Raw genomic sequence first — 18,084 nt, forward strand, 5'->3', positions numbered from 1 at the left:
TTTCTATCTTTTCTTATTTCTTAATCAAATTATATAAATACAAATGTGATAATTAAATCTCAAATACCCATGTGGAGAAAGTGGTAAGAGGGAATAGGGATTGAAGTGAAGGCGAGGGGATCCCAAAGGTTTCTGTCTGATCTAGGATCAAGTTCGAATCAAATGTTCAGGCACACTTTTACCCTCTTTATTTGACTGGTTTGCGCCCAAGTGATTTTAGTTTTATTTTTAGCTTTTATTTTTTTTTTTTTTTCAGAGGTGCTTCGACCAAATCGACTCTTTGAATAAAGTTTTGTCAGGGTAACATGTCCTACCTCGACCATTACCATAGACATGCATATTTTTATACAAAAAAAAAAAAAAAAAAGTGATCGTGGCGTACATGCTGCCAAAACGCATGGACTTCAATGTGTGTGACAGAGAGGTACATGAACACGTTGTGTTTGTCTACCGTACATACACATAAAACGCATTCACCCCTTCGCATAGTCTGGCTCCTAAAACACGAATAAAGTCTATTGCTGTGCACAAGCCAATGATTTATCTTACACCATTTAGACACAGCATTACTTTGCACGTGTATTAAAAACAAAACTAGAAAGCAAGCAAAACTATCTTTTGCAACCATTGTCCATTTCATTTTTTGTTTCCCTTCTCAGTAACATCCCTCGTCAGAGATAATGAAGGGGAGCGACTTGATCTTTGGCTCAAACACCGTCAGAGGCTCCACCTTCGTGCTTGGTCGGATATACACGCTCGAACCCATAGATACCGAGGAACGATCCAAGCTTTGGTCCGCACATGGTGCTGCCTCAACAATCGTGGCCTTGTTTTTAACCGAAGGTTGATAGATCGTTGACGGATTCACCTTGGTCAGAGGTTGGATACGAGTATCAGAACCCAAGTTCACGTTCGATTGACTGAGAACCCTATGTTCTGCTGAAGCAGCAATGATCTCGGGTCCTTTATCCTTTACATGTCCCTGATAAACAGTAGAAGGCAGAATCACATTCTTGGGCTTGGCAGTGACAACTGAACCCATATCCACATTGCTAGCAGGGATACTCTGCTCACAACTCTGAGTTGCAGAGGGAATACATTCGACCTTGGTTTCCTTCTCCTTCTCCTTCTTCTCTCCCTCTTTCATCTCCTCCTTCATCTCTTCCTTCTTGACAATATTGCGCTTCATTAAGCCGTGGCTCGAAGGGCTCGCATGGCCCATACGTCCAAAATCATCACCCTTGAACATTCGCATGGCAGGGCCCTCCATAGAAGGCATCTCACCACCTCCCAGGGATTGAAAGTCCATGCCTTCCGCAAGAGGGACCGGGCAGGCTGACTGGACGATGGGTGCATACGCCTTGACTATGGGTTGATATCGCGTGACCGGGATCACTTGAGTTACTGGGACGATGTTTGTAGTCGATCCAACATTCACATTCCCAGAATTAGCCCTTTGGTGGCAAACATTGCCGGGACAATCGCTTGTTCTCAATGGAATGGCTTGAACCGCATAGACAGCGATGATAGCAACGGCAGAAACGATCTTGAGCATGACAAAATCTCTCTTTTTTTTTTTTTTTTTTTTTATTGTTTGCTAGTTTTCGTTGGTGATAAATGTGTATATATGAACTTGCTGTTTTAAAGAAGGAAGAGATGCAGTAAAGGAAAGTGTCTGACGAATAATGGTGCCATCGCTCAAACTACATTTATACTTGACATCAGCAGAAGATGTTTTTCTATTTCATTAAAAGAAGCTCACAAGCAAGTGTTTAAAGGATATTAACAAATGTAGTCGAAGAGTTGATCAGCTTCAACTAGACGAACGGAGATTTAGATCCGGCAATTTTTTTTTTTTTTTTTTTTTTTTCTTTTTCTTTTTCTTTGCTCGATATCGCCTTGGCCTGTTTATACGATAAAGAAAAAAAAGGGTCCTTTTTTTCTTTAATGAACAGAACCATTAAGTGCTGATATTTTTTTTTTTTTTTTTTTTTAAGCCAAAGTAAAAGGAAGATGGAGGTCAAGTTGTCAGGATCACTACTGATGAACATTACCCCACAATGTCACTTGATCTCGTCCTAGGCTACAAATGAATGCGCGTAACCTGGAATAGAATACTGGAACACTAGAACACTAGAACACGTTTTTTGCAACGCGTCTCTCTTTCTTTTTTTCTTTTTTTTTTAAAAAAAAAAAAAAAACATCATTGGCGATTTAGCCTTTGTGCTCACTTATGGGTATTAGTTCGCTCCCAAGAAAGCGGCTACGTATTTAATTTTAGCATTGCGATCTGACAAATAAAAAATATTGAAAACGTTCCAGACTTTCAGCCCGCCAGTAGGCTGTGATGCTTAAAAGTCAAAAGAATACCACATCTCTCATTTGATTCCAAAAAGAAATCCAAACACTTTCTTTACTTGACGGCATAAAGAGAAATCTGAAAACGTGCGTGAATGGGTTCCACATTTCTTTTTTTTTTTTTTTTTTTTAAAAATAAATTTGAAATAAAAAAAAAAAAAAAAAAAAAAAGAGTTACACAGCATTGGATTGTAAGAAAAGGTGAGACACGAGATTTCGGGGGCGAGATGTAGAATGTCAAGATTCCTTTTCCTTTGTTTCGCACAGAGACACAAGACGCATGGGGTTGCATGCATGGCTTTATTGATATTGAAGCGAAGCATGTGTATTCCGAACCAAGTATTCATCTACTCTACACAACAGAATAAAAGCAAAAGTATGCAAGAGCAAAAAAAAAAAAAAAAAGTTCAGGCGGTGGATTTGGATTTGGGTAGGGGCTCAACTCAACTATTGCTCAGAATAAAAAAAAAATTGATAAAAGGATTTATAGACTTATTCAAAGACTTGACGCGTTTCTTTTGGGTGAATGTGGGATGGAGAGAAAGAAATAGAGGAACAAGCGTAGATGATGACAATACAGTAATACAACTACTATACGAAACTGAGAAATGATTGCGCGTGAAGTAAAAAAAGAATGGATTTTAGTAAAGTAATAAATGACTTGCACAAAGTCTTTCTTATCGCACGCGCGCGGCATAGACTTTCACACACCACTTGACAGTGAATGTGCTCATTTCCGCTCGACATGGTCATTCATCTCTTTTGTAGATTGGCATGTATACACTTCTATATTCCCATAGTTACTATAGCACCGTAGCTCCTTTAGCACAAGTAAAGCTTGTAGTTGTTTGTTGTTTGCAGTTGTCCAAAATGATAATAGCAATATACAGACAGGCTGACAAGTAGCAAAAGGAAAGAACCATAGTCAAAAAACAATAACACGCATTCACACACGATGAATGGCAGTGCAAGAGCCTGTAGTGAGGGCGCGCGCATTCTTGCTTGCCTTTTGCCTAAACGGCAAGGGGACAAGGGAAATACGAACTAGGAGAAGAGAAGGAGAACCTTTTTTTTTTTGCCATCATCTCGCTCCTTTCAACTCTCTCTCTCTCTTTCTCTCGTCATCGCCATTTTATTTTATCGTTCCATCCCATCCCATCCATTCTGCACTCATCTGTGCCAGCTTTTACAGCCACTTTTTTTTTTTTTTTTTACGCCTACTTCTTTTTCTCACTTACTCATTCTCACATAAACAGTCTTTCATCAACGACTCACATTCTCTCTCACTCTCACCCTCATTCTCATTCTCACTTACTTTCTCATTCTCTCACAGCGTACCATTGCTCCTGCATCTCTTGCGTAGGGTTGTGTGAAATATACAGACTTAATTGCAAGTTCCTTTTTTTTTTTTTTTTTTTTTTTTTTTTTTGTTTCAGCCGAGAGATGCATCTGTTCAAGAGCAAGAAAAAACCTGAAGATCCTCTGGCTCCACCACAACCAACCTCTCCAGGCCGTGGATCCGATCGAGGTTCATCCGTTAACGGTATGAGTATGGCACCTAGACCTGGCGGCCAACAGCAACAACAGGGGCAGCAAGCTCCCGCTCAAGGTCAAGTCCAAGGTCAAGGGCAGGGTCAGGGTCAGGGTCAGGGTCAGGGTCAGGGTCAGGGCCAGGGCCAGGGCCAGGGTCAGGGAGGATTTACAATGAGCATGAGTAACGGAAGTAACATCAGTAACATATCCAACGCTAACCTTAGTAATACTGGCTCGGGCAATAGCCCAAGGAACAACAACGCGGATCCAGTCCAACAACAACAGCAACAACAGCAGCAATACTACATGTCCCAACAGCCGCAACAACAGTTCTCTCAGCAATTGCATGCACCACCCTCTTCGCGGGAGAGCGATAATCTCTCGATCAATAACGGCATCCAGGGTGGACAACAAATACATCAACAACCATACCAGCAGCAACAGCATGGTTCTTATGGAAATGAGTCCATACTCAATTCGCAGACTGTTCAATATCCTTATCAACAACAGCAGAATGATATGCAGAGCCAAGGATATACTGTACCTAATATGGACAATGCCGGAAATGGAGGATATGGCATGGATGGTGATCAACAACATCAATATCAACAGCAGCAGCAGCAACATATGGACATGAGTGGTGGAAATGGTCAGGATGGGTACTATGGCATGAATAACAACAACAATGGAAATCCCAATCCTGGTGGTTACGACGTGAATGCATTGACAAGTGCGACATTGAACCTATCAGGCCTTGGTGGCAACGGTGGCAACTATCAGAATGGCATGGACAATAACAACATCAATAATAACAATATGAACATGAACAACAATGGTCTTGCCAACGGTAATCCTATGAACAATGGTGGTAATAGCAACAATGATAGTAACAACAACTCTGGGGAGCTGGTTCTCTCAGCAGATGTACGCAAGCTTCAAGATGAAGTCTTGAGTTGGAAAAAGTCTCAAGAATCGTCTCAGGCCAAAGTGAACCAGTTACGAACGACGTTGACACAAAAGTCTCAGGAGAACCGGGAGCTCCATCAATCGCTGACACAAGTGACGCAGGATCGACTGAGACTTCAAGAGTTAGTACATAAGCGTGAGAAGGAGATGGATGAGCTTCGATCAAAGTATTTGAATGATGTCCGCCAGATCCGTGCTACAGATGACGACCATTCCACGATTGAGAACCGAGTCCGTGTGCTCCAGGCTGCCATCCTCCAATTAACTAAATCGTCTGCAGGTGACCGAGCTGCAAACTTGAATGTGGAGGAGGTACAGTTGCTTGTCAAGAAAAAGTACAAGTTTGGAAACACTCAACCTTATATCCTCAATATGTTCTTGGAAAAATACATCATGGATACTCTATTGGAGGAGGTTTTTAATGGACCACCTTTTTATGTCGGATTTGAACTATGCAAGGAGTATGGTGCGATCCATAAGTGGATGGTGGAAAACAATTTCCATGACCAGGCAGTTCGCTTCCGACAACAGTTATGTTTCCTATCAGCCAGGGCACCGGTTGCTCAAGCATATGCAACTCAAGAGGCACAACGGATTGCTAAAGGGTTTGAAATTAAACTAGAGCGCCTGTACCATAACTGGTCTGGACATCAAAAGGTATGATGAAGAAAGAAGTAGAAGAAAAAAAAAAGCTTAATATCCAAACAGCTTGAGATGATGCTAACAAGTTCATATTTTTTTTTTTTTTTTTTTTGTAGGTGCTGGATATGGTGACGAAAGCTATTGAGCTTAGCTTGACGATGCGGAGTCAGAATGCAGAGATTGTAGCACAGGTGATTTCTAATGAGACAGACTTTGATCCTGAGCGGATGGTACCAGCACACAAGAGCAAGGAAGGTGGCAAGGTCAAGGTGTGCGTGATGCCATGCTTTGTTGACACGAATGGAGTGATCATTGGCAAGGCTAAAGTGTTTTGCGGATAAATTTTAGAAAGAAAAAAGAAGAGTGAAAGAAAGAAAGAAAGAAAGAAAAACTTCCGAGCCAAATGTGGGGCAGACAATGCAAATTGCAGGCGTTATTTATACCGTGTGAATAATAAAAAGAAGATTCCGAAAGAAAGAAAGAAAAGATATTGTCAATGGCTATTTTCTAATATGTCAATGGATATATACACATGCTCCACTGTAGGTTATTCATCTTACATTATACCACATTGTGAACGAAATATGTGTATCAAAGTAATAGCTGTGGTGCTGTAGGCTACTCTCTGTGGTATGTTTCTGCGGCTGAGATGCCATCAGAAAAGTTTAATTTTCACAGAAAAGGAAAGAACTTTTTTTTTTTTTTTTTTTTTTTTTTTTTGGCTCCTCTTCCTCATTGCTCCTCACTCACTTGTTCACACTTTTTTTTTTTTTTTTTTTTTTTTTTTTTCTTCTTCTTCTTCCCACTTTCTCTCATCTCCATCGCAACTTCATTTTTCTTCTTCATGGCAGCAAAGCAACAAGGTCAGATTCTATACCTTGGATCTACTGGATCAAAGAATGGTCCTGGAGGATCCCTAAGCACTAGGCATGTCTTTTATATATATAATTGTTTTTTATTCATGATTAGATGAAAGGATTAACAAGCAGAATGGTTGAATGAATGAGTGTTCATTGAGGTTTACTTTCGCTAACCTTTTTTTTTTTTTTTTTTTTTTGTTGCTTAAATAAAGGTTTCAAAAACTTGCTCAAGCACGCAACAGTGGTATCACGATTGTCAATCAACCTGTGGCAGGCGCAGACCCTGTCGGTGGTCGTGGACTAGGTCTTGGCTACAAAACAGGAACCTCCCCATCAGGGCTAACGGGTCAACGTATTATTACAAATAACAAGCGAGGAGGGACAGGAATAGAAGCAGGAGCAGGAGTTAAAGGACTGTCTTTAACAGCCTCTGGGAAGGGTCTTCACACCCCTGGAGGACTGGCTAGAGCCATGCAGGAACGCGGAACAGGAGTAACGGATGAATTCCTGTTGGCGCCAGCTGTTGCTCTTGGGGGCTCGCCAGGCCATGAAGGCAGAAATGGAAAGAAAGGAGGGCCTGTTTCTAGAAATATCAAGGGTACCAGCAATCACCCTAATCATACTCAATCTAATCGACACAAGGCGATGGTATTAGGAAATCGTCCTGGAAGGAAACAATCAGGAAAGAGCTCAAGTACATCGTCGTCATCATCAAGTCCACAGCTACAATCTAACAAGAAAGAAAACGGTTTACAGCAACAGAAACAAAAACAAAAAGGAGCAAATGCTAGCAAGGCAACAGCAAAAGGAGCTGGGAAGGCTAAGGGTGCAAAACCTGGAAAGCCCGATGTAAAGAGCCTGGATTCGGAATTGGATTCATATATGATGGCCAACAGCCATACAGCAGCAAGTCTACTTGACAATGATTTAGACTCTTACATGGCAGAAAGATCAGAAGATGCATCCTGGTGATTGCTTTTACTATTCTACCTATTTATCTACCTACCTACCTTCCTATCAACCAATCTATCAAGTTACCTCTCTTTTTCTTTTTGCTTTCCTTTTCTGGGACAAAGCATCGCATTACCGTCGCTAACGATTTAATATCCTCTTTTCCTGCTTGACGAAGGAAAGAGGGAGGATACATTTTTTAAAAATAAAACAATTCAAGTACGACAGATGTTCCTGAGTACAAAGACCCTTAAGCACGTTGACTCTCAATGTCTGTGCGAATCAAATTGATCCAGCAATCCCATATTCAATAAAAATAGGCTTTTTGCATGTTAAGCTCCTTCTCCCATCTCCACGTTTTTCGACTGCCTCTTTCCTCTTTTTTGTCCATTCAGCTCTTGGTTCCGCTTTAAACCATCGCCAGCACTTTCAATAAAAAAAATAGACATGGCTTACAGCACACGGCAGAGGTAAATCGTGGAGTCGAAGAAAAAAAAAACTCCATCATAGACTGCAGAGATTCCCGATTCCATGTAGACTTTTAAACCCTCCTCTTTCACCTCTTTTTTTTTTTTTTTTTTTTTTTTTTTTCCTAACGCAAACTCGTCCTTTCATGGAAATGTTTTTATAATAATTACTATATTAATAGGCAGCAAAATGCCTGGCAACGGAATCAACTTTTTGCTGAGAGCAACACACCATCATCATCAGGGCGAAGCACACCTTATGACCCAGCACGCATGTCGGACCGGGAATTACTTTCATTGGAAAGTCAAAACGATGAGGAGCTTTCCGGATTGCATTCCAAGGTAGCAATGCTAAAGAAGGTACGACATGGAGTAGCAAAATGAGGACGATGTCTTTGAAGGAATGGAAAAAAATAAGAAAAAGACGTTGGAACTATGGAGCGTGCTTTTACTGTTTTATATAATGCCCAAAGAAGAAGAAGAAAAAGGAATTAAGAAAAAAAAAAAACAACGATTTTTTATTTTTTTTTTATTATGTTTGGTAGATCACAATGGACATTGGACAAGAAGTTCGTGATTCAACGACTTTCATTAGTGAATTGGTAAGGCTTTTATTCTTCCTCTTTTATTTACTCAGGAATATATCTTTTAAGCAGAAGGGGGGTTCAATGAGCTTACGAATTCACCTTTGATCTATGTGTCTACGGGATGAATTTTCACTTTTAAAATAGGATCAAGACTTTGGACGGACAGGAGGATTATTGAACACAACGTATACACGACTAAAGGTCATGGCATCAACACAGAATGGTCGATACATGTGCTATATGGTCTCATTTTGCATTTTCGTGTTTTTCTTTGCTTATTTCTTCATATACCGCCGTTAATTGCATATACATGTCTGTTAATTTGATGAATAAATATATTATATACAGATATACAAGCGGATAATTAAAGTGCAATGAAATGAACCATGCATATGCAAGAAAATAGGATGTTCTCCTGGCTACATATTCTAAGCTTAGACCATACGCCGTAATATTACCTTGCAGAGAGCAATTGAGTCTCGCGCCACCAAATTTATAGGCTCATTCTCATTGAAAGAGGAATGAGAAAGAGAATACATACTTGAAGTCTCTAATTTTTTTTTTTTTTTCTATTTTCTTTATTTATTTTTTTTTATTTTTGCCTCCAAGTAGTTTGTTTATTATTATGGAGCAGTTCTGATATTAAACATGTTAATAAAAGAGACCTGACCACCATCAACAACTGCAAACAGAACTTTGGGCCATTCTGGTGCGATTTTCTTCTTTTTTTCTTTATCAGATTTGGATCCAGTAGTAGTAGTAGTAGTGGTGGTGGTGGTGGTAGTAGCAGTAGCTACTGTTGTAGGTGTAGTGGTGGTGGTAGTAGCGAGAGTAGTAGCAGGAGTAGTAGCAGGAGTAAGAGTAGTGGAAGTGGTAGCGGGAGTAGCTGCAGTAGTGGTAGTAGGTGTTGTAGTAGTAGATGTAACGATAGCAGTATTGCTCGCCAAAACATCTCGAGATATGACCTCTTCCTGCGCTGGATCTGGTTGACCACTCATCATACCCTTTAGTTCATCAAGAGAAGGCAAGGAAGCATCAGCGTGGACAACGACAACTCGATAATCTGGAATACCTGGTTGTCGCTTCTTAAAAGTACCCGCAGGTTTGTAAACATCAAAATCAATTCTATGATTTCCATTGATATCTATGGTGTCTTGGTTACCACTGACTGTGGAATGAGTCCGTTTTTCTGAATGAGTAGGAGCAGAAGCTGGAGCACGAGCAGGATCAAGAGCAGGATCAGAAGTAGGTGTCTGTTGGACAAGGCGCATCGTGGGTATAATCTGTAGTTTCTGTAAAATCTGATCTAGGAGTTATTTAATGAGGAAAAAACGTTAGACTTTTTTTTTTTTTTTTTTTTTTTTTTTTTAAAAAAAAAAGATAAAATAAATTAAAATAAATAAAATAAGAGGAATAATGCTTTACTGTAAGACAGCTGATCGTTGTGAGCAACAAGAGGTCGGCTAGAGGGACTATTCCAGATAGTTGGGATGGATCCCAATCTCAGCCCTAGCCCGACAATGCTTGTTATTGCTCCTCTCCATGATGCAGTAAAATAGTTCCAGAATAATGACCACCATTTCAAAACGCTTGTCCAGGGCCTTATGAGCGCTTGGCTTTGTGATTTTAGCTTATCCTGAGCTCCAGATCCACGTACATGGCTATCATAGGTCCCAGGTCTAATGACAATAAAGCCCAGTCGCTTAAGATATGCATATGTGATGTATCTATCCATTGCTATTGAGGCATTGTTCTTGCGCTCTTTCCCTGAAACAGTCTGTTGAGCTTGAGCTTGAGCTTGAGCCTGTGAGAGATAGACATTCCACATCTGCTGCACAGTCATATTATTGCCATGATAGTCAACCAAGAATGATCCACGATCGACAAGATAAAGTGCCTCTTCTGGATAGAGATAGATTTGCCCATGTAGAGTATGTCCCATGCTCACAAAATGCGTCCCTCTATTTACTGTCAACCTGAACAAACCAAGCCCCGGGTCGTAGACAGCACAGGAAAATGTCCGTCTATTTTAAAGAGAAGAGTGTTACTAAAAAAAAAAAAAAAAATAAAGATCTCAGAACGTTATTATATGGTAATATTTCGTTCCGAATCTACTTACTCAGCAGCATGACGCTCTTCAGAAAGAACTTGAAAGTAGGCGTCAAGTTTCTCTTCAAGTAAAGCTGGGTTCTGGGACTCTTTGCCTTGCTTACTTGGTAGAGCTTGTGAAGATGAAGCATCCTTGCCTCTGTTAGAAAAGAACTGTTAGACATAAACGGCTCAGAAAAAGAAAAGAAATAAAAAAATAATAAATAAATAAAATCATTTGAGTGATATGGAGATGATGTACCCTTTGGAGCCGCTCAGAAGGGTACGAAAGTCTGGATGTTGGTCATTGTCGTCCTGATCCGCTGCATCCATGCTAATGAATTATAGAATGAGCTGCGCCTTGCGGTGAGCACAGGGTTGATCAATTAATATCACGTGCAAAATTTTACCCACAGACGTTTTTTCATCATTGCATGTCTGTGCCTGAACTTTTATTTTTTAATTTGGTGGCGCACATACCGTTGGACAGGGATCTGACATTGATCATTTGGGCCAAGCAAGAGCTTTTTTTTGGAGTAACATTGGGGGAATTGTTATACTAAAGAACCTAATCTAAAGCCAAGTAGTATTTCCAACCTGTGGGATGCATGGAGATCTCCCGATCTTTCTAAGGAAAGGACTAGCAGCAGGTTCCTGGTGTAAAGTTTGCTGAACATAGCTGACTGACACTACACTATGATCGGCCTAGGAGATACGAATGAAAAGTGACTCAAAGTCTGGCAGCAATGGTCGAGGGTACGATCTTAGTTCGCTTCAAAGTGATGACAGTGACACATGTAGTCGGAATCATGATCCCTATCATACGACCCTTATGAGAAATAAAGTTACTCTCCGGTCTTAATCTCCACAAGCAAAGGCTGAATGATTTGCCCGTCATCTCTATAAAGTGCTCTTTCAGAGTATCGTATGTCATCGATCTTTTTCTCTCTCTCTCTCTCTTTTTTTTTTTTTTTTTTTTTTTTTTACATTCTCATTTCATTTTGCTCATTCAACGTTCTTTTTATTTCATCTCATTGTCTTTCGAGAGTTGTGTATAACGTCTTCACTCCGCTCTTCCTTTCCACTCTTTCACTCCTACCTTATATATATTCTCATTAAATACCTCTTATTCACTTTATCAATTGCTCGTCACCAGACAGGAATAGAGATCATGGGTAACCTTCGATCGCAGATGGTTCATGTCCGCTACATTCTCGCTTCTACTTTTTTTTTTTATGGCTTTCTAACAACCCTCTAATGTCTATTCTGATCTATTGGAACCATTAGCAAGCAGCGTTAACGATTTCATTGCAGGCAAGTGGATTGACATTCTCCTTATTCTTTTCAAAGGATTGTTGTTTTTTTTTCTATGCATGCTATGATATGCATGCTTGGATCGCTTGAAAAAAAAAAAAAAATTTTTTTTTGTCCCCCATTTTTGTCCTTTCCGGTCTAATCCGTTTCAATTGCACATGTTTTTTCTCTTTGACATGTCGCACGGAATTTGCCATGTGGAGTTTTGATCTTGATTATCATCGTTGCAAGGGATTGTCTGTTTCTCTTTACTAAATTAGCCAAGATATTATATCTCTTCTGTTTTGTTTTTCATTTTGTTACAAATAGGTTATATCAGTGGAGTAGCAGGTTTGATTGTCGGAAGTCCTCTGGATGTTCTCAAGGTAAGTAAATCGATCAAAAACTGAGCGAGTTTAGTACGGGGAGATTTGTCTTGGTTTAATCAGGAAACATATTCAATACAATTGCGATCCGACAGTGTCTTTTTTTTTGTTTTTCTTCTCAAAACCTATATGCTTTTTCTTTTTTTTTTTTTTTTCTTTTCTTTTTTGATCAACGTAGGTTCGGTTACAAGCTCAAGCCGGTTCGGACATAGCCAGAAATGCTTCTACAAACAAGAACAATTTGGTTAGCATGGTTCAAAATGAAGGAGTAAGTCTTGATAAGAAAAAAAAAAAAAAAAAAAAAAAAGAAAGTCTGGAGCTTGGCAGTAAAAGCTGATAGAAAGCATGAACAACAGTAACAACAGCAACAGTGACATGCATGATTCTGCAAAGAGGGGAAAAAAAAAAAAAAAGAAGAAAACGCTTACTCAAAGTATCATCTTTGTCTTGTGCAACGTTTCTGAAATTAAACCTGGAAAACAAAACAGTTCGGATCATTGTTCAAGGGTATCACCTCACCCATCATTGGCTTGGCGGGACTCAATTCGATCCTCTTTGCATCATACTCGGCATCCATGCGATTGTTCGAGACACTTTCACCCTCTCCTGTGTCACCGTTCTATGCCAGTAATGGTGCAGAATCATACCAGTCTTTGTCACATGTTTTTGCAGCAGGATTTGTAGCGGGCGTTGCTTGTTTCCTAGTCAGTACACCCACAGAGCTGGTCAAATGTAGAGCGCAGGTGATCGCCTCACGTCTGGATCCTACTTCCTCAGCTGCAGCACAACGTGCCATCATGAGTGAATCGAGCTCGTGGCAAGTAACGAAGGATGTTCTTCGGCGGTTTGGACTCCGAGGATTCTATCAAGGAGGTCTCGTCACCATCCTTAGAGACGCTCCTGGATACGGAGTATACTTTTGGTAATCGTTATTAATGACTCTTTATTTTAATATGTCTTGTATTTTATCAAAGCAACAACAAAAGAGTGACAATCTAACTGTCTTATTATTATTATTATTATTATTTATATATTGTTGCTGTTGCCTTAAATAGGTCTTATGAAGGGCTGAAGAGGGCATTAGAAATCCCACCAGGAGAGACAGGTGGAATCAACACATGGAAGCTGCTTCTTGCTGGAGGTGTTGCAGGAATTTGTTCTTGGGTTTCTGTATACCCATTAGGTAAAGACAACAAGGCAAAAAAAAAAAAGATCAGTTTCTTGTAACTTTGGCTAACTTTTATTTTATTTTTTTTTTTTTGTAGATGTAATCAAGACGAGACTTCAGACACAACCACACCTTGTAACTACAGACCCATACAGCAATATCCGGACACTTCCTATCACAGCGGCTGCCCGCATCCCCACTCCAACCACTAGCCTCCTCTCAAAGACCCATACAGATCAGCGTGGAGGATTGTTGCACCAGACAAGCCGTCAAGGACATTCACAAGTATCATCCTCAGTACCATACAAGGGCATGGTCGACTGCGCATTACGATCTTACAGAAGTGAGGGCTTGGGTGTATTCGTGCGTGGGATGACACCGGCAGTCCTACGTGCTTTCCCAGTCAATGCAGTGACCTTTTTCGTCTACGAGCTGGTGATGGCAGAGCTGCAAAGAAATGACTAGATTGCTTAGACATTTAAAGTGAAATATTAAAAAAACAGTGATTAGATTTGACCACTACACAGGTTTTTAGTTCATTTTTTTTTAAAAAAAAAAAAAAAAAAAAAAAAAAAAAAAAAAGGAGGATGTGTGTCAAGCCGGGATGCCTGCCACTCCTTTAAAAATGAGCCAATATGCTCCTACGCGCAGTATATAGTGAAATGGACCCTGAGGGTTACAGATTGATTGTACATTAGGATTGTAAAGAGATACTCTGTCAAACTTATCAGGAAACAGATTCTAGATCGATTTTATAGAGAATTTGCGCAGGACTTAAAAAAGCAGATTTAATTTAATATCAATGCATATCCCTCTTTTCTGCCCCTCACTTTCTGGTTCCACTCCTCTCGATCCACCCTTCCTCATCCACTCCTGATCCCACCCTTCTTATCCTCAGCCGAAATATGGCAAGTCATCCATTTTCACTTTTCAAGTCTGATTTTGACTGAGGACGAGCTCGAGAAGGGTGGAAGCAGAAAAATAGATCAAGAAGGATGGGTCAAGAAGGGAGGAATGAGAGGGGGTAGATCGAGAAGAGTAGAACCAGAAAAGTGGGAGCCAGAAAGGGGCATAGAAATAAACTTGGCTTATATCACGTGAAAATGTTTATTTATTTATTTATTTTTTTCGCGTCTTTTTTTTTTAATAGCGTATGTGTGCAAGTCCTACAAGTGTGTTTTCCCCTGTGTGCTCAGCTTTCTTACTCCAGCCTCGACTCGCCCTCACATTCATCCTTTCTTCAGAGAATTCTCTCTAGAAAAAAAAAAAAATAAAACAAGAACAATAATAATAATAGACCAAGATGAACAGAGCCAACGTCAGGGTGAAATACGCGGATGAGATTGGTAATACTCTTTCTCTTTATATTTTTTTTTTCTAAAGCCGAGGGGTAACAACAATCAACATGTCGAACTTGCCCTAAGGGCTAACAACCTCGCATTCTGTTTATTCTTAGGGCACATCAAGAACTTTCTGCAGTCCTTCAAGTCTGCAGTGACTGAGGCTGATGTCGAGGATACTGGAATGCAGGTTGATGACACCCCTCAGTTGAAGTACCTCATCCAACTGGTAAATTCAGAAAGCATAGCGTTCTCAACAAAAAGAAAAGAAAAGAAAGAAAAACCTCCGTCTTATTAGAACACCAAAAACTAATACAAATAATAATAATCAACAATTGCTAGCAAAGGATCGCCAATCGCAGACAAAAGAAACTCCTTATTCATCTTGATGATGTTATCAAGGCAAGTTGATAAGGAGATCAAAGGAACCAAAGGAAAAAAACCTCAAAGTGAAAAAGCTCACGACTAACTCGATCTTCGTTATTACGGTATCATATCATTAGCATGATCGTACATCAACATCCAACTTGGCTCAAAACATCTTATCCAACACCAAGCGTTATGTGGGATTGTTCTGCAGTGCCATCGTATGTATCTGGACGCGTTTTATCAGAATCATACGGTCTTTTTTTTTTTTTTTTTTTTTCCTTCCTTCCTTCCTTCTTTCTTTAATGAATTAATGAAATGGGTTCTTCTTTTGTGTTCATAGGATGCAATTATGCCAGCACCAACCGAGGACATGGATCATACTACCTCAGTTCTGGATGTCATTCTTAGCCAACGCAGGAGCCACAACAATAACTTCATTGCTGCTAATGGAGAGGTTCCTTTGGATCAATTGCCTTTCCCACCCGCGTTGACTAGAAGATAGTAAGTTTGGTCTGGCGAGAAGGAAAAAAAAAAAAAAAAAAAGACGTCCTGGCAGGAAGTAAATTTTTTATAATCAAGTAAATAGCCAATTAATTTTTTTTTCTTTCTTTCTTTTCCACTTTCTATGTTGTATGGGTCAGCCAAGTTGTCTTCAAACCACCTACGCAGCAAAAGGCACTATCAGTTCGTGAGATCAAAGCTGAATACTTGGGCAAATTGGTGACACTCCAAGGAATCGTCACCCGTGTCACGGCTGTGAAGCCCTTTGTTGAAGTAGCGGCTTATACCTGTGAGATCTGTGGTAACGAGAACTTCCAGGAGGTGACAGCACGTCAATTCATGCCCCTGACAGAGTGTAATTCACAGGTCTGCAAGACGAATCAGACCAAGGGCAAACTTCATGAGCAAACTCGTGCCAATAAGTTTTTGGAGTTCCAAGAAGTCAAGATTCAGGAACTTGTACGTTTACCTTTTTTTTTTTTTTTTTTTTTTTTTTTCTTCTTGTTTTCTTCATTATGATGGATGATCATATTCGTATAATCGCGACAACTATTTCGAAACAGGATGTGATCAGTACAGTTCCGTGTCAGTCATTATTTTATTATCAAATGTACCCATGGATGTCTCACCAGAAACCATTGGCCATGGCTATCTTTTTTATCTTTATCTCCTCCTTTTCCAACACCAGACACACCAAGTCCCTGTTGGACATATTCCTCGCTCAATTAAGGTGCACCTGTATGGAGTCATGACTAGGAGCATGAATCCCGGTGACACTGTTGCGGTCTCTGGTATCTATGTTCCAATCCCCTATACTGGATTCCAAGCCATGCGTGCAGGACTTTTGACGGATACGTACCTGGAGTGCCATCATGTAGAGCAGGCAAAGAAGCAGTATACAGAAATGACAATCTCAAGTGAAGTTCAGGAAGAATTAGAAGAGATGGCTCAGGATCCAGATATCTACAACAAGTTGGCTCGATCGATCGCACCAGAGATCTTTGGTCATGAGGATGTGAAAAAGGCGTTGTTGTTGCTCATGATCGGTGCGCCCACCAAGATTATGGGCGATGGCATGAAGATTCGTGGAGATATCAATGTCTGTCTGATGGGTGATCCAGGAGTGGCTAAATCGCAGTTGCTGAAATATATCTCGAAGGCTGCGCCCCGTGGTGTGTACACGACTGGTAAAGGAAGTTCAGGCGTTGGTCTCACGGCTGCAGTCATGAGAGATCCCGTCACGGACGAGATGATTCTTGGTAAGTGATTTACCTTTCAGTTACTAATTTGATAAAATAGGAAGAATGTTTTTAGGGAAGGGCGAATATTGCCAATAGTGTTCATCTAATTTTTTTTTTTTTTTTTTTTTTTTTTTACAGAGGGAGGAGCATTGGTTTTGGCAGATAATGGTATCTGCTGCATTGATGAGTTTGACAAGATGGACGAGTCAGACAGGACGGCAATTCACGAAGTGATGGAACAACAGACAATCTCAATCTCAAAGGCTGGAATCACGACTACACTCAATGCTCGCTCTTCGATCTTGGCAGCCGCTAATCCTATTTATGGTCGTTATAACCCTCGCAAGTCACCTGTCGAGAATATCAATTTGCCTGCAGCTCTGTTATCACGTTTCGATATCTTATTCTTGATTCTGGATACCGCTAATGAGGAGAATGACTCGAGATTGGCCTCTCATATTACATACGTTCATATGCACAACCAAGCACCTAGAATGGAGTTTGAGGCATACAGTGCTAGTTTGATGAGGTAAGAAAGGTTTTTTTTTTTTTTTTTTTTTTTTTTTTTTTTGAGTGTATTCACTCCATATTTCAATTAACATCTCATGGGACACTGGTTTTTTTTTCTTTTTTTCTATTACTTTTTTTTTAAAAAAAAAAAAAAAAAAAAAAAAAAAAAAACAGACACTACATCGCTGCTGCACGACAGAAGCGCCCTGTAGTCCCCAAAGCAGTTTCTGAACACATTGTGGATGCGTATGTGCAATCACGCCAAAATGGCAAGGCTGACCGCGAGAACGGACAAGAATTTACATATGTGAGCGCACGTACGCTGTTGGGAGTGTTGCGTCTTGCTCAAGCAATGGCTCGACTCCGATTCTCAGATGAGGTGTCAGTAGAAGACGTGAATGAGGCACTGCGCCTAGTCGATGTTTCAAAGGCATCGTTGTACGATCATGACGGCAGTGGACAGCATGGTGATGGAAATGGCAAGACATATTCCAGCCCTACGGATAGAATTTACAACATTATCCGTACAATGAGCAAGGATCCTGAAGATAACTGGCGTCTTGTGGAAGAATTGAGGTTACAAGATATTCGGGATCGTGTTCTTGCAAAGGGATTCAAAATTCAGGAGTTGGAGGATTGTTTGCGAGAGTATGAAGAGATGAACATTTGGTTCGTGAACGATGCACAGACCAAGTTGACCTGGATTACGAGGGACTAAAAACGAAGACAAGAACAGAAATGAAAACAAAAAAGAAAGTGAGGATGAATGAAAGCAGACCTTTTTTTTTTTTTTTTCGCATGTAGACCAAGTCCATGGACTTACG

The 18,084-nt window shown here is 40.2% G+C and overlaps 7 protein-coding genes across 7 annotated transcripts; 5 read left to right on the forward strand and 2 right to left on the reverse strand.

Annotated features, from left to right (window-relative positions):
* Positions 1-655: 655 nt before the first annotated feature.
* BCR41DRAFT_386081 (hypothetical protein) lies at positions 656-1,555 on the reverse strand (the record flags this gene model as incomplete). The annotated part of the gene is made up of 1 exon (XM_022027754.1): positions 656-1,555. One exon carries the CDS (start codon positions 1,553-1,555, stop codon positions 656-658), a length of 900 nt encoding a protein of 299 aa, XP_021881817.1.
* Positions 1,556-4,197: 2,642 nt separating this feature from the next.
* BCR41DRAFT_370243 (hypothetical protein) lies at positions 4,198-5,840 on the forward strand (the record flags this gene model as incomplete). The annotated part of the gene is made up of 2 exons (XM_022026517.1): positions 4,198-5,514; positions 5,616-5,840. The coding sequence occupies 2 exons, from the start codon at positions 4,198-4,200 to the stop codon at positions 5,838-5,840; spliced, it is 1,542 nt and encodes a 513-aa protein (XP_021881818.1).
* A 440-nt stretch (positions 5,841-6,280) lies between these two features.
* On the forward strand, positions 6,281-7,556 carry BCR41DRAFT_352497 (hypothetical protein). Its single transcript, XM_022023961.1, has 2 exons — positions 6,281-6,426; positions 6,572-7,556. Exons 1-2 carry the CDS (start codon positions 6,344-6,346, stop codon positions 7,329-7,331), a joined length of 843 nt encoding a protein of 280 aa, XP_021881819.1. The 5' UTR covers positions 6,281-6,343; the 3' UTR covers positions 7,332-7,556.
* Positions 7,557-7,651: 95 nt separating this feature from the next.
* Positions 7,652-8,692, forward strand: BCR41DRAFT_386083 (hypothetical protein). Its single transcript, XM_022027755.1, has 4 exons — positions 7,652-7,780; positions 7,960-8,137; positions 8,323-8,379; positions 8,509-8,692. The coding sequence occupies exons 1-4, from the start codon at positions 7,758-7,760 to the stop codon at positions 8,662-8,664; spliced, it is 414 nt and encodes a 137-aa protein (XP_021881820.1). The 5' UTR covers positions 7,652-7,757; the 3' UTR covers positions 8,665-8,692.
* Positions 8,693-8,966: 274 nt separating this feature from the next.
* BCR41DRAFT_421674 (hypothetical protein) lies at positions 8,967-10,795 on the reverse strand. The gene is made up of 4 exons (XM_022030062.1): positions 10,715-10,795; positions 10,484-10,612; positions 9,790-10,388; positions 8,967-9,670 (listed from the first exon to the last, which is right to left on the reverse strand). Exons 1-4 carry the CDS (start codon positions 10,783-10,785, stop codon positions 8,988-8,990), a joined length of 1,482 nt encoding a protein of 493 aa, XP_021881821.1. The 5' UTR covers positions 10,786-10,795; the 3' UTR covers positions 8,967-8,987.
* A 1,166-nt stretch (positions 10,796-11,961) lies between these two features.
* BCR41DRAFT_395715 (mitochondrial carrier domain-containing protein) lies at positions 11,962-13,764 on the forward strand (the record flags this gene model as incomplete). Its single annotated transcript, XM_022028749.1, has 6 exons — positions 11,962-11,968; positions 12,076-12,131; positions 12,310-12,399; positions 12,620-13,053; positions 13,187-13,314; positions 13,397-13,764. 6 exons carry the CDS (start codon positions 11,962-11,964, stop codon positions 13,762-13,764), a joined length of 1,083 nt encoding a protein of 360 aa, XP_021881822.1.
* A 693-nt stretch (positions 13,765-14,457) lies between these two features.
* Positions 14,458-18,084, forward strand: BCR41DRAFT_321877 (DNA helicase and DNA replication licensing factor). The gene is made up of 9 exons (XM_022021454.1): positions 14,458-14,645; positions 14,756-14,868; positions 14,982-15,041; positions 15,143-15,226; positions 15,349-15,509; positions 15,650-15,968; positions 16,198-16,768; positions 16,889-17,279; positions 17,435-18,084. The coding sequence occupies exons 1-9, from the start codon at positions 14,603-14,605 to the stop codon at positions 17,976-17,978; spliced, it is 2,286 nt and encodes a 761-aa protein (XP_021881823.1). The 5' UTR covers positions 14,458-14,602; the 3' UTR covers positions 17,979-18,084.

Source organism: Lobosporangium transversale (assembly GCF_002105155.1).
Source record: "Lobosporangium transversale strain NRRL 3116 chromosome Unknown BCR41scaffold_16, whole genome shotgun sequence".
Lineage (NCBI taxonomy): Eukaryota > Fungi > Mortierellomycota > Mortierellomycetes > Mortierellales > Mortierellaceae > Lobosporangium > Lobosporangium transversale.